Here is a 15,353-nt window from a genome sequence, read left to right as displayed (position 1 = left end):
GAAGTCCTGACGTCTCGGACGTTGAGTAAAAGTCCAGACGGTATGAAAGACTAGTCTAACAAAAGGTAATTTCTCCTAAAAGGAATAGGTAAAGACGTGTTCCTAGAAGAGGGAACAGTACCGGACAACCAGAGGTTGTTAAAAAGTTAATTTTTATATATTGTTTGCATATTATTCTAACTCTGTCTCGTAGGAAGACTAACATTTTGCATGGTCAGAATTTACCTTATTCGGTCGACTGAATGTTGAGATCAGTCGATCGAACCCTAGAGATCAGATCAGCTCACAGTGAAGCTTCAACCAAGGGATCGGTCAATCAAACCTCGGGTTCAGTCGACCGAACAGTGGATACACTGCAGGCTAATTGAACACGGTTGATCGGACCAGATAAGCCGAAGAGCGTCGAAGGTTCGGTCGACCGAAAGGCTGGATCGGTCGACCGAACGAAGACTTCTATCCGAAGCGACAACATTTAGATGGAAAGCTAGGTGGATTCAGAAAGATCAATCGATCGATCATAGAGGATCAGTCCACCGATCAGCATCGAGTCAAACCTGATCTCGAGATCAGTGGATCTGGATCTAGATCAAGCTCAACTTGGCTATAAAAGGAGGCCTCGACCAAGCACTTCAATAACGAACTCTGACGATCTTCCTAGTGCACGCTGCTCCTAAGATAAGTCCACGAAGCCGTAACACCGCTTCGACGACCGAAAGCTCGCATCTCCAACTCTCCAAAGTCGTCGGTATAATTGTTCATAGTACTTTAATTACATTATCATTATACTTCATCTCTATATTTAAATTTCCAAAACTATAATAATTACCCAATGAAAGCACTCTCAAGTGTGAGCCTCGGAGTAGGAGTCACCATAGGCTCCGAACCAAGTAAATCTTGACATATTTGTGATTATCTATTTATTTATTTCCACTGTGTATTCTATATTTTTCAAAAAATGAACCTGAAAGCTACAAGTGTTATTCCCCCCCCCCCCCCCCCTAAGCACGTCTCGATCCTACACAAGATGCTACGATAGTTAACACTAGAAGAACCACTGACAGTCGTGACTCCGTCAAGGAGAGAAGCTACAAGAAGGCATGAAAGGCTCAAAGAGGAGAGGTCTATTCCTTACAAGAAACATCTGTTACTCAACAAACCTTAGAAAAACATGAAAGACTCAGAAGCACTCAGAGGAAGATGATCCACTCCTTATCGATCATACTGGTTTTTCAATTGGTCCATGAGAAGAAGAAAACTTCCAATGACCTTTAAATACATTGTTGTATCCTTTTTTCTACACTTGTTGTCATTTCTCCTTGTAAATATTCACATTTTATTAAGAGGAATTGTAGTTTTTTCCTTGTCTATCTCTTCTTAACATAAAAATAAATGTTGAACTTGTGTGATATAATGGACTTGGATTTTTTTTGTACCTTTTCCCACAGACAGTTCCAATTTGATAGTGTCACTTTTAACTCACTCGGGCTCTTCATTCCCTTCCTTCTCTTGGGTTGCAATTGCAAGGATCTTCTAGGAAGCAAGCATATGGTTCGGCAAGTGTTAGTTAGGGGCCGACGTTGTCGGCGTGGCCACTCTAACGGTCAAATCAGCGAGGGGAACAAAAGGAGCATAAAGAGCTCAAAAGAGAAAGAAGAAAAGAGATAGCCTTTGCAAGTGTCCATAAAAGCCATACTTTTCACTTACCATCTCCTGACCGTATATAGACGAGAGAAGAGGACGTCTTGGTAGATCTCTACACGAGTCGGAAACCACAAGTTGGCTAGCTAGGTGGATATAAGTCGAGCGACGGAGGGGACAATGGTGGAGTTGTACCCCTGCTATGGTTAAGCTATTGACTAGGAGTCACCTTTGGTGCAAAATACCTTGCCAGGGGTGGCTGTCTCACAGTGTACGATGACTGTAGTCGTAAGGAATCGTCGAAGGTTTGAGGGCGAATAAGGTGGATGTAGTATGTGATTTGAAGTCGCCGAGCTACCTTTTGCTGCCAATTAATTTTCACACATGATTTCTTTTCATTTAATTAGAGATTAAAAAATAGTTAAAAAAAAACGGACTCCATCGAAGGTGGGGCCATCTACACCGGCCTGCAACTGCAACCCTAGAGAAGAAAGGGAAGGAGGAGCTCAAGCGCGCGAGTGAAAAGAGACACCATCAAATTGGAGGTGTCTATGATAAAAGATATGAAAAATCCATGTTCATCATTATATGACATAGGTTCAACGTTTATTTTCATCTTAAGAAGATATAGACAAGCAAAAAGTTGTGATTCCTCTTGATAAAGTGCGAATATTTACAAGGAGAAATGAAGCAAGTGTGGAAAAAATATACAATAAGGTATTCCAAGTTCACTGGAGTTTTCTTATTTCTTATGGACCGCCTGAAAAACCAATATGACTGATAAGGAGTGGACCATCTTCCTCTGAGTTCTTTTGAGTCTTTCGTGCTTTTCTGAGGTTGATTGAGTAATGGATGTTTCCTGTAAGGAGTGAACCTCTCATCATTGAGTCTTTCGTGCCTTCTTGTAGCTTCTCTCCTCGACGAAGTCACGACTGTCAGTGGTTCTTCTAGTGTTAACCATCACAATGTCTTGGTTCAGACTTCCCATAGACAATGCCAATTTGCTCTTGTAAAATTCCATGGATGGTCAAGCCACCAGTCAATGCACATGGTGACACGTGCTTTCTTAGAAGATCGTCGATGACTAGGGGTGTCAATTTGTGGATTGGAAAGATTCGGATCGGGTTGAAGATCAGTTACTAAAAAAAATTCAATTTGAACTCGAACTCATGGTTATGCTAATAGATTTTGCCTTTAGGATTTAAGGGTTGGATTATTGGTAGGAAAAATTTGCATGCACTCTCCAATCATAATTTAAACTTTGCATTCAGTCCCCATTTCCAAAAAAAAAACTTTGTTTCCACTTTCTAACTAAAAATAATGGATACCAATTTACTTAATTGCCCCTCATATATTTTAGGTATAAAAAGTCTAAAATTGAGTATAATTCTCTTAAATTTAGCATATTAAACTAGAATCTAGTATATTTTCTATTAAATTGAGTAGGACTCTTTTTCTATCTCAATTGGATGGAAAATATACTAGATTCTCTTTAAATGATGTTGAATTTAGGAAGAATTCTATTAAGCGGGGAAAAAACTGTGCTCAATTTTCCACTCCTTAACCAAACATAATAGATATCAATTTGTCTAATTGCCCCTCTTATTTTTTTAGGTATAAAAGTCTAAAAATGAGTATAATTCCTCTTAAATTTAGTACATTAAACTAGAATCTAGTATATTTTCTATTAAATTGAGTACAACTCTTTTTTCATCTCAATTGAATAAAAATATACTAGATTTTTTTTAAATCATGCTGAATTTAAGAGAAATTATATTAAGAGGAAAAAAAAACATATTCAATTTGATACAAAATATACTTAATGTTAATTTAAAGTACTGAATTTAAGAAAAATTATACTTATTTTTAGATTTTTTATACCTAAAAAATATGAGAGGTAATTAGATAATAATATTTATATAAGAGAGTTGAAATAAATAAAATTTTATACGAAGGGAATGAAAATAATTTTTTTTTAAAGATATAGATTACATGCAAAATTGAAATTATATTTAGAGATTTTTCTATAATTTACTCAAATAGGAACGGGTATGCATGGAATTATAAAAACTAAAGCATATCTATTATTTTATTTATTATACAACTGTTCTCTAACAGGGGAAGTAGATGCTCAAACAAAAGTCACGTTATCAAGAAAATCATCTCCTCAGAAACTCCCATGGCCCCCTTGCTGCTCCCATCCTGCACAAAGATGAAAAAGAAGAAACAAAGTGCCGATTTCATTTCCTTTTTTTTTTTTTTTTTTTGGTTTTTCTGCAATAAAAACAATCTCAATTTTAATCTTTTATACCTCCAGGTAGATGCAAGCATCCTGATGGCCATGTAGATGGATAGTGCTATCCAGATTCCTATGAACCCATGTCAAGATCATTAATTAGGTAATGATGTTTGTATGAGAGAATTGAAATAAATAAAATTTTATATGCAAGGAGTGAAAATAAATTTTTTTAAAGATGGATATTACATTAAAGTTAAAATTATATTTAGGAAATTTTCTCACATAACAACGGGTATGCATGGAATTATAAAAACTAAAGCATATCTATTATTTTATTTATTATACAACTGTTCTCTAACAGGGAAAGTAAATGCTCAAACAAAAGTCACGTTATCAAGAAAATCATCTCCTCAGAAACTCCCATGGCCCCCTTGCTGCTCCCATCCTGCACAAAGATGAAAAAGAAGAAATAAAGTGCCGATTTCATTTCCTTTTTTGTTTTTTTTTTTTTTTGGTTTTTTCTGCAATAAAAACAATCTCAATTTTAATCTTTTATACCTCCAGGTAGATGCAAGCATCCTGATGGCCATGTAGATGGATAGTGCTATCCAGATTCCCATGAACCCATGAGCTGGAGCAAGGTATATCAGAGAGGGAATACTAACAGCAGCCACACCAACCTGAATTATATGATTTCATCAACATAAAAATTTACACATTGAAAGCATAAATCAAAGGACTTGCCATAGAATAAGCTGCAAATGTGTAATCAGAGGCTCCAAAATTGATGCCATCGAATACAAAGGCCACCGAGTTGATTGTTTGTGTTCCAGCAACAAACTGCACAAGGAGAAACCATGTCAAGATCAATAGCAACAATATGCAGTCAGCTTGTTGTTTCAGATAACGATTCATACTGGAATAGCTTTGTGGATCAGTTTCTGCACTTCGATATCTTTGGTAAATATTCCTGAACCGAATCGTATCCCTACTCCAAGCACTAGCGAGAGAGCTAACCCCAACACTACACTGTGCTGAAGTTTGCAGCAAATTTCTTGATAAGCAGAATTCCCTTCATAAATACTGAACAAATCGACTGGAGAAGATCTTTTTAGGTACCTGCAATACACGAGCTGTCGCAAAAACAACTTTGTGATGATCTGACTTCGTGAATGAAGTGGCTAGTATTGCCTGCAAAGTGCAAAGATCATATATACGATCAATTTCACAGGGACAACAAAAGGTGAATGCCTTAATTATCTCTCTACCCAACCTGCCCGGCAACAGCCAATCCATCGGCGAGCAGAGACGTCGACAGCCAAAGCTGCAAGCAAATCTGGAAGGCGGCCATTGGAGTTGGTCCTTGGCGTGCAGCCAGGGATGCAGCGAGTGTGACGCAGAATGTTACTGCTATTACTCTTGCAAGAAGCAGAAAACCTTGAACCCACAAAACGAAGGACTGCTCTGAATGGATTTACTCATTTAAGCAATCGAGAAGTTGAGTTTAAGATTCTTACCACATCTGAGAAAACGACTAAACTTGAGGGCATTGACACTCGGTGGCACAACATCAACCTTCTGCACTAGTCTACAAAGCAGTATCAGGGTTATGAGGTACCTGCAAGAGGACCAACATTTTGAATATGCCGACAGTAAAAGGGATCGATCAGAACAGGAGATGAGATTGATGGTTACTGAGAAATAACATGGGCAATGGCTGCACCACTGACGTTCATATGGAAAACAAACATCAAAATCGGATCGAGGATGATGTTTGCAGCATCCCCCGCAACTGCAGATAGAAATTGACATGTTGCATGTTAAGTGACTCCTGTGAGATATTTGTGAGATTTAACAACTAACCAGTCGCATAAAGAGGAATTTTTGTGTCCTTGAATCCCCGGAAAACACCTTGCATTGCCAAAGATAAGAGCACAGCAGGAGCACCGAGTGACCTCAGTGTCAAGTACCTCAGAGCAGGAGACAGCATAGGAGACCCCTGTTTCACATAGAGTAGCAATTTCTTGGCATGGTTATGTTTTACTTATTTATTTATGATCTTTGAAGAAGATTTAAGGAGAAAAAAAAAATGTAGGTCTTGGTTTTGATTAAAAGATCTCGAAAGAGTAATCTGAATAATTAAATATATAGCTGAAACAGCTTTCCTGTTCCTTCTCGCCACGTTGAGTGTGAGTGTTTGTCGTCAAAAGCAAATAAATAAGATTTCTTGTCCGGAATGAACTTGGAAGGTACCTCTTTTGTATTTTAATATGAAGCTCATCATTCATGGCCGACGCATGTTCTGATGGCAAACTTTGTCTTAATTAATTAGTATATTATATGTGTGCTCGTCAGTGATGAATCGACTTACAGGTTTTACACCCATGATCCTCAGCACCAATTTTGCTGCAAAAATGAGGAAGATGGCTTGGAAAAGACCGAGCACTCCTCCAACGATCAATGCCGAGGTGACTGATGGAATGTATTTCTTCTTCTTTCCATATCTTTTGCAAGCAGAAGCAGCAGCATGCGATGTGCTGCTGCTCCCTGCGTTCTCTGAATCTGCAACAGGAGGCGGCTTAGTATCTGATCCGGGAGAAGCCTTTTCCGGATCTTGGACCTTCCGTTCCTCCATGCTTTTACTCATGATGGCATCTTCCTCTGCTACGAACGAGGTCGTCACACTGATGAGAGGGTAGATGCAGATCTTGGACGCCTGGTTGAAGATGGCTATAGACACTCCTACCGCAGCAATCTCAACAGAACCTGCAAAATTATATATGCATGAGCGATATGCATCCTGTTACACGTGAATCGATCATAACCCCGCTGGCCCGTACCTAATCGGCCAATGAACGCAGTGTCCACTAGAGAAGCAAGTGGATCAGCCGCCAAAGCCAATGCTGCAGGGACTGCAATGCGCAGAATCTCTGATCCAAGATCATCCAGCTTGAACACACTCCTGTTAATGAATCGTTCACCCGCCATTAACGTAAAGAAATTAGGAAACGCAAGCAGTTGATCGATTACCTTAAATCTAGAAAGAAGATATGAAGCCCAGTTTTCCTTGGTTTGCCTAACGCGGACGGTGTCTCTTCTTCTTCTTCTTCTTCTTCATCCTCCTCAGTTTCTTGATCCTGAGTGCTCGTTGCAACATATAGAACTGTCGCCGTCGCAGCTTCCTCCGGCGCCGGTTGGCCGCTGACGTTGTCTTCCAAGGAAATGCTCTTTTCGGATTCGACGTCGGGGCCTTCGACTGGCTCCATTCCTCTGGCGGTGAGGGGGACTGACAGTTCAAGAAGAGGAAGTAACTATTTATAGCTCTACAGCTCCATGCAGCTTTCCAGGAAAGACGGAGTGTTTAATTTGCGCGCTTGATTAGGCATCTCGCGCGCGTTAGTTAATACCTGGCACAGCACGGTACGGCAAAGGGTTGCAGGCACAGCAGCGTGCCTTCACGGCATGGAGCCTTCCCTGGTTGATGCCACCTCGTGGCGCCACCACATTTTTTGTCGGTGGCGAGGAAGATGAATCTGCAGGTTGCAGCAGCAGCAGAGATCGACGGACGTGAATTCCAAGATTAGTGAGCGATGGCACCAGATACGACCTCAACGTACGTCCCAACCTAAAGTTGATTAATTAGGAGGAGGGTTAAATTAATCAACCACATGGCAATTGCCAAATTGCTGATGGTGATTCGGTTAGGTTTCGATTTGACAGCGTCGCTGTGGCTAAGGCAAGGAAGCGATGGCAGGAACTGGGGTTAATTATTTAATTATTTTGTTTGTCATTTGTTGACCTGTGCGACCTTTTTCTTCAACCATACGACAGCCACCAGCGCTAGCTTTGTCCTTCTCCCAAGTCTTGTTTTCATACGAATGACTTCATTAAGTTTGAACTTTGAAGAAACCGATTTTGAGCCCTGACCAATGGTGTAGCGAAGATGGTCTTCTCAATTTCTCCGGCATTTAAGAATTAATTTTTAACAAATTAAGGCATAAATTTTTCTAAATGCATAGTTAGTTTAAGAATGCTCAATCTACTGTAATCTTTTCTAATTTATTTTAATAATCGATACAAACAATTTTAATGGACCTCATCACCCCAAAATTAATTAGTTCACCTACTGCACGTTAAAATAAATTAATTTAATTCGATTTATATATATATATATATATATATATATATATATATATATATATATATAATAATTTTATATAAAAATTTATTACCATTCGATTAAAAAATACTTATATTTAATTAAAATCATTTTTACATAATCTGATTAAAAATACTTAAATTTATTCCGAAAGATGTGAGAGACTAAAACTTGCACGAAGGTTTTTTTCTCCTTTTCTCTTTGTTGAACCAGATAATATTAAATTTGGGGTGCATGATCCTATTCTCTCAAGATAAATAATTGATTTGCACATGACAGTATTATCATCATAAGATGTAGGGTCAAATTTTGACTAATAATCGGATATCTAATCTTTCTATACGTTATTCAATTGTATAAAGTTAGTAGTCACTAATAATTTATCTCTTTCATGTTGACTTAGAGGTGAGTAATTGTCTTTTATACCATGGGACGATCAATCCTGCTTCAAGAAAATTTTTCATCGGCTATAAATAAATAGAGAAACACTTATAACGAGTGATCCAGAAATTCAATATCTCATGAATATACATTTCATTGAAAAAAAAAATTCTTATAAATATATTGTAGTCAAGGATCGATGGATGAAAACTTGCAATCTGCACATTGTTGTTAATGTATAGATGTTATATCATTTAATTCTTGAATACAGTTAATAAATAAAATTTTAAAAAAAAACATATGTTTAAGTGCACGGATCAGCTTAGGTCAACCGTATCTATAAATAATGAATGGCCGTGAACTCACAAATAATATTAAAATGAATATAAATGTGTTAATAAAAAAATATTAATATAATAGGTAAAAAGATGATTCGTTCCCTTCTAATGCCCAGTCAACCCATCTTTAGCCAACACGGAGAGATAAAAAAAATATTAATATAATAAATATATGATAGGTAAATTCTATATTTTGTTAAGACAGATTAAGAAGCTTTTGTAAAATCAATTTGTTTAATTAGAATTTCAATTTCTCTCGTATATTACATAGATTTTGGATTTTCTTCAAAAAGTAGACTTGCACCTGTAAAATCAATTTGTTATTCTGTGTATTTGTGTCACAGGGAAATATCTTACCCATATGATTATGTAGCGAAGACAATCCCACATTCTATTGGAATTAACATAAGATTTATACGAATATGATTTCAAGTAGGGTCTACCTCCATTTAATTGTATTAGATAAACATCTTGGGTCCCAACACAATTAATTGTATTAGAGCATGTGTAATGCTCTGTTAATAAGGATGTTATAATATCTCGTGATGTTAACATATGTTGCGGAGAGTGTTATAACACCCCTCCACTTAAAAGTGTTCAAAGAATTGAACGCGTTCAAGCAACACACGTTGGCCCACTCCACTCCACGTGTGTGTGGTTTTTTTTTTTTTGAATTTTATTTATTAAAAAATTAAAATTTTAAAAATATTAATAATTTTAGAAAGTAAGATTATTATTAAAAATATTAATAATAATTTCAATATTCTAAAATATATTTATTTAATATAATATAATTTTAAGATAATTGAGTAGATTATGAGACCCATAAATAATTAATGTTAATTGATGCGGTAATAAGGAGGGGTCTCACCCCCGTGGAGGATAGCGACCACGGTGGAGGTCAAAGTCAAGGTGGTCAACGCGCAAATAGCATCGGTCGGTCGGGCGAGCATGCCCGACTGGGGGAAGAAGGTCCCGATCCGATCCCGCCTTCGACACGAGGAGATGTCAAATGATCGACGCTCAATGAATTATTGGGCGTCGGACGGAGGAGGAGACGATGTGCTGAAGTCGGGTTGAACGGCTACCCTGCTCGGCCAACCAGCAGGACTCGATAGGTAGAGTAGAATTTCGGCCAAGTGGACACGACACAAAATAGTGGAGTTCCGGCCAAGCAAACAGGATGCAAGAATAGTGAAGTTCCGACCTAGCGGCCAACTCGCTCGGCCTAGCAGCATACCCTCTCTGATATCCATCAACATCCTTTTAGGAGTTAGTGTCGCTGACACCGGGCATGGACAACCAGAAGATCGTATAGCGAAAGCTTCCACTGTCACTTTAGAGATATGTTTGGCATGTTAAGGTACTTTGTCAATGACACTTTACTGATAATTTTTTTCTGAGAAAACTTTGGGGAGTGTGCTCACCTTGGGGAGCGTGCACGTGTATTACAGGAGTTATATATAAAGGGAGTCCAAGCATTGGCGGAGATACGCAATATGCAAGAGACATTATTCTCACTACTGTTCATTCTTGTTGCTCTGCCTTCTACTTCATCACCGGTGACTAACTTGAGCATCGGAGGGATAACGTCGAGGACCCCTTTCTTGGCTCGACACTAACGTAATCTGTGTTGCAGGTTAGAGCGGAATCTACAGACGATCAACGGGAGCGTCATATCCCCAGCTTTCCATCTTATTGACTTTCGGATAGGATCATTAATGTTAAAAAAATATGGGTGAAAGAGATATGTTATTATAATGAATATGTGACAGTGGACTATATTTTTTAATGAGATAGTGAATATTATAATGATGATAGTGAGTATTATAATGGCGATGCATTGTTAATGCCATTAGTTGAGAGTGATGGAGAAGAAAGATACAGCAAATGATTTGAAAGTAGCCATTTGATTTACATAATTTGCCTTTTTATTAATGTTTTCTAATCCAAACGTTGATGCATTTTTAATGATACAAATATAACATATGATTTGAGAATTAATTATAGTTAGCTTAGTTATCATTTGGGCAGTTTTTCAAACTACATAGAAAAAATGGTACACCATCATATTAGGTCATCTTCTCCGTCCTCTTTTCTACCCAAGTGACAGCTAAGTGAGAATCCATACCGACAAACCTCCATGACTGCCAGCACTTGGCCCAAGCCATCAACCATTTGAGTTGTTATAGAAGTACAACTCTTGTTCTCTTTCAAACCCTTCACATCACTCATAGACTCTCAAAAAGACAATTGGGGTTCAGGACAAAGTTGTCAAAGCGCTAGGCGAGGCCAAGGCGACAAGTTGGAGCCGAGCGCCTGAGTGCCTAGGCGACAAAAACCAATCGCCTGGCCACGAGGTGATAATGCATAGAAAATATATTATATATTTATATTCTTCTAAAAATCAACTATTAACAATAATAAATTATATAAACATCTAAAACAATAAAGTTTCAAGCAAAAATAAAATAAAAAATAACTCAATATTGTCAATAAAACAACACATCTAAATCTTATGCTAGACAATTTTATTTTTCCAAAACAAACTAGACTCAGATCAATCATTTTCAAATTCAATCATTTCATCCTCATCACCATCCTCCACGTTTTCATCAATGTCCGAATAATAATCTTTTAACACGTCATCATCAAACTCTCCGTCGTCAGTAGATTCTTCATCTTCATCCGCTAGTGATTGTAGAGTACGAGTAGTTTGGCTTGTTGCCCTACCTCTTCATCCTCCCCTACCTTTGCCTCTAGAAGTTGAAGTTGAAGCTCCCCTATAAATAGGGGTTGATCCGGTGATAAGGACGGGGGACCCTCGCTGGCGGAAGGTCAACGACACGTGGAGGTCAAAGAGATTCAACCCTGAGACCCGACCGACCGGACTGAGATGGCCGACCGGTCGGGAATCCCCCATGGAATAAAAGACAACCTGACTAGGGGTCGGGTTTCCGATGCTCAGGTAAAATGGTTTCAGGGCCGATCGGGCTGTTCGTTCAGCCAGGGCACAAGGCAACAAAGACAGGCAGAAGCGATCTCATCCAAGCATACGACCGAGACAGAAGTGATATGCCCGTCGAGCGGCCGAACCGCTCGGCCCTGGAACAGACAGGAAGCGCAAGAGGACAAAGGAGATAGGGATAACATCATCCTCGAAACGTCTGCCGCCAACAGGCAGCATGGTTGGCGGGCGAGCCGTACACAGGATCATACGGTGGAAGCTTCTACCGTCACATCCGGGATATGCTCGGACGATTGCGGAATGACGTAGAGGTACTTTTCTGACAGGGGCTCGTTAAGGTATGTTTGGGGAAGCGTGCACGCATAGAGAAGCATGCACGCGCCTTCCCGGGGTCCTATATAAGGACCCCCAGACGTCGACGAAGGTATGAAAAATCTTCACTGTAGCCACAGTTACGCTGTCTCTCTCGTTGCCTGACTTGAGCGTCGGAGGGCCGTCGCCGGGAAACCCCTCCCGGCTTGGCTTCTTTGCAGGTTCGCCGGATATCTACACCACCAGTCGGAGACAGCGGAGTGTGTCATGTCCCCAGCGTCCGTCGACTCAGCGCTCGGACAGGATCAAATTGGCGCCGTCTGTGGGAACGCACTTGAATCCGAGCCAAGAAGATGGAAGAAGCTGGACGTCAACTTCTGGTAACGCTCTCTCCTGAGGAGCTCGAAGCACTCATCCAGGCGCGAGCAGCAAAAATCGTGGAGCAGCAGCAGAAAGCTCAGGCCGAGCGGGCAGCACAGCAGGCGACATCAACCTCGGGGGGCCAAGCGCCACCCGAAGATAGGCAAGAGCAGCTCTCAATATGGGGGCAAAATAAGGGACTGGTCGGTACCCAGATGGGGGCGCCGCCCGCCCCGATACCTTTTCATCGAGCTCTGTTCCAGACGCCCTCGGAGGTAGCGCAAGCTAATCAAGACAAGGGATCTTCATCGGACGAAGCACCCGCCCGGGACGTCAGAAAAGGAAAGGCACCCCGAACGGACGCGTCACCCGAGCGGATCAACCGGCAGTTTTCAGATGCCATCCTACGTGATCCACTGGCGAAGCATTATGTGCCCCCCTGCGATCGGGGAATATAACGGGACAACCGACCCAGACAATCATCTGGGTAAGTTCGACAGCACTACCACTCTGCATCAATACACAGATGGTGTGAAGTGCCGAGTGTTCCTCACCACCCTTTCGGGATCGGCGCATCGGTGGTTCCGGAGGCTGCCAGACGGATCTATCACCAGCTTCAAGGAATTTCGAACGGCGTTCCTCCACCATTTTGCGAGCAGCTGATGTGCATAGATTATATACTCTTTTATGCATGTTTTTACGCACATTTACATACTTTGAGGATGCTTGATCTATGCACTTTTATACTTCCAGCTTTCCTTTTAGCATATTTACTCTTTTGGTTCGGAGATATGCTTTTTGTACATTTTCTGTACACAGAAGTCGAAATTGGTGAAGATTATACGTCCTCGGGCAAGCTTGGAAGGAATTGAAAGGAGAGAGCATCAGGCCGTGTACCACACACGACCGTGTAGTTTTAACAGGAAGGGAAGAGGACATGGCCGTGTGAATCTCACACGACCGTGTCTTGATTTGAAGAAATTAGAGCAGATGCCTTACATGGCCGTATAGATCTACACGGCCGTATGAGGTTTCCCGAGGCTAAGCAGGTGGTGGTCGTGTGCACCACACGGCCGTGTAGCATTTCCAGAGAACAGAAGGGTCCTGGCCGTGTGAGTCACACGGCCGTGCAGCTTTGGCAGAGGAGTGTGAATCTCACACGGCCGTGTCATGGGGCCGTGTGGCACCCGATTTCCTCCTCTATTTAAACCCTCCTTCATGAATTGAAAGGAGATCTCTTCCCCTTTGGGGAGAAGGCAAGATTTGGTGGTTTCCTCCCATTCTTGGGAGGATTTCTGGGCAATTCGAGGGGAGTTCTTGACGATTTCGACTCCGGAGCGAGGATTGGATCCGAAGACGAGGCTTCTTCGTAGATAAGTTTTCTCTTTCCCCCTTTTCTTGGTTTCTTGGATTGGGGATTTAAGAAATGCTTGTAATCTTTATTTCTTCGGGTATTCTTCCTCGATTCATGGAGTAGATATTGTATTCTAGGATTAAGGGAGTATTTGTATGATGGATTGATGTAATCTCTTATGGATTTGCCATTTTCTTGTTTCAATGACATTGTCTTGCTTGTATCAATTAGATCTTGAATGATTAATGGTGATTTGTGCTTAATTCTCATTCTTGATTGATTGTTTGGATTTCTTGTGAACTTTGTAAAGATAAACTCTCACTCGATCATCCGAGGGATCCATGTGACAGGTGCAAGCCCGTGTAAGGACGTTTGAGAGATAATCTTGAAGAGGAAATAGGAATATTCAAGAGAGTAGGATGGATCTTATGATTAGTTTCTTGTATCTTAATAGATTAATAAGTTGTTGGCTTCTATGTTGATATCCGAGGAAGGCATAATAATAGGTGCGCTTCTGTGTAAGGACAACGTAGGTTCACGTCTAATTGATTATATTTAGATACATTTCTCAGTCCTTAGCCGGTTATCTATTGCAAGAGAGAACCGACAACTTTCTACAAGTGTTTGGCAATTGAGGGATAAGAATTGGTGAACCATTTACATTCAAGAAATCTTACAAAGAAACCGAAACTGCTAGAATCTCCCTTTATCATAACCCAAAACACTAAACTCTTGTTTGTTGATCTTTAATATTAGATTTGTTTACCTTCACTTTGCATTTGAAACAATTGGATAGTTATTTAGCTAATTCGCATTGAGACATTTCTAGTGCTTATTCCAGTCCCTATGAATACGATAATCTTTTATATTACTTGCGACATTTCCATACACTTGCGGAGCGTAACAAGTTTTTGGCGCCGTTGCCGGGGACTGCGCTATAACATTAGGAATTATCAATTGAGTTAGACTAAACATAACATTTGTTTTCCTTTCATATTGAATAGTTGTAACTAATCATTAGATTTCTGTTTTTACTTTCTTGTATAACTTTTACTTCTTGTTAATTCTTTTTGTACAAATTCAATTCTGCATTTTTGATTCTTTTATTTTTTTCTTTTTCTGTTGAATTGTCATTTGCTATCTTGTTCTTGTGTATGCGAAGATCTAACTTTGCAGGGGAATTCTTTCCTTTTGACCCTGAGATTGACAGAACTTTCCATAAAAGAAGAATTTTGCAAAGGCAAATAGAAGAACAAGAATATCTAAACATGGTGTGCAAGTCACTAGTAGATTATGGAGCTCCGAAGTCTGCAAAACAAATGGGAGCAATTGTTTACCCTAACATACAAGCAAGAAATTTTATGCTCAAACCATCTTTTGTTTCCATGGTTCAGAAAACTCAGTTTGGAGGATTGGAGATTGAGAACCCTTATTCCCGTTTGATGGAGTTTTATAGATATTGTTATACTTTGAAATATGAAGAAGTTTCATCTGATATTGTTCAGCTGCTTGCTTTTCCATTTAGTCTGAAGGATGCTGCAAAAAGATGGTATAATTCTCTAAAGTCTCAAAGTATCAAAACATGGGATGAGTTAGAGCAAACA

General features: G+C 39.9%; 1 protein-coding gene across 1 annotated transcript; it reads right to left on the bottom strand.

Annotated features, from left to right (window-relative positions):
- Window positions 1-4,181: 4,181 nt before the first annotated feature.
- Window positions 4,182-7,250, bottom strand: LOC122052510 (protein DETOXIFICATION 42-like). Its single transcript, XM_042614057.1, has 12 exons — window positions 6,908-7,250; window positions 6,718-6,839; window positions 6,249-6,643; window positions 5,741-5,876; window positions 5,573-5,669; window positions 5,395-5,495; window positions 5,151-5,314; window positions 4,997-5,068; window positions 4,795-4,911; window positions 4,622-4,717; window positions 4,436-4,557; window positions 4,182-4,322 (listed from the first exon to the last, which is right to left on the bottom strand). Exons 1-12 carry the CDS (start codon window positions 7,141-7,143, stop codon window positions 4,280-4,282), a joined length of 1,701 nt encoding a protein of 566 aa, XP_042469991.1. The 5' UTR covers window positions 7,144-7,250; the 3' UTR covers window positions 4,182-4,279.
- Between the last annotated feature and the right edge of the window lie 8,103 nt (window positions 7,251-15,353).

The sequence above is a fragment of the Zingiber officinale genome, chromosome 3A (genome assembly GCF_018446385.1).
Source record: "Zingiber officinale cultivar Zhangliang chromosome 3A, Zo_v1.1, whole genome shotgun sequence".
NCBI classification, from domain to species: Eukaryota; Viridiplantae; Streptophyta; class Magnoliopsida; order Zingiberales; family Zingiberaceae; genus Zingiber; species Zingiber officinale.
The sequence above is the reverse complement of the archived record's forward strand: the minus strand, read 5'-3'. Positions and strand labels throughout refer to the sequence as shown.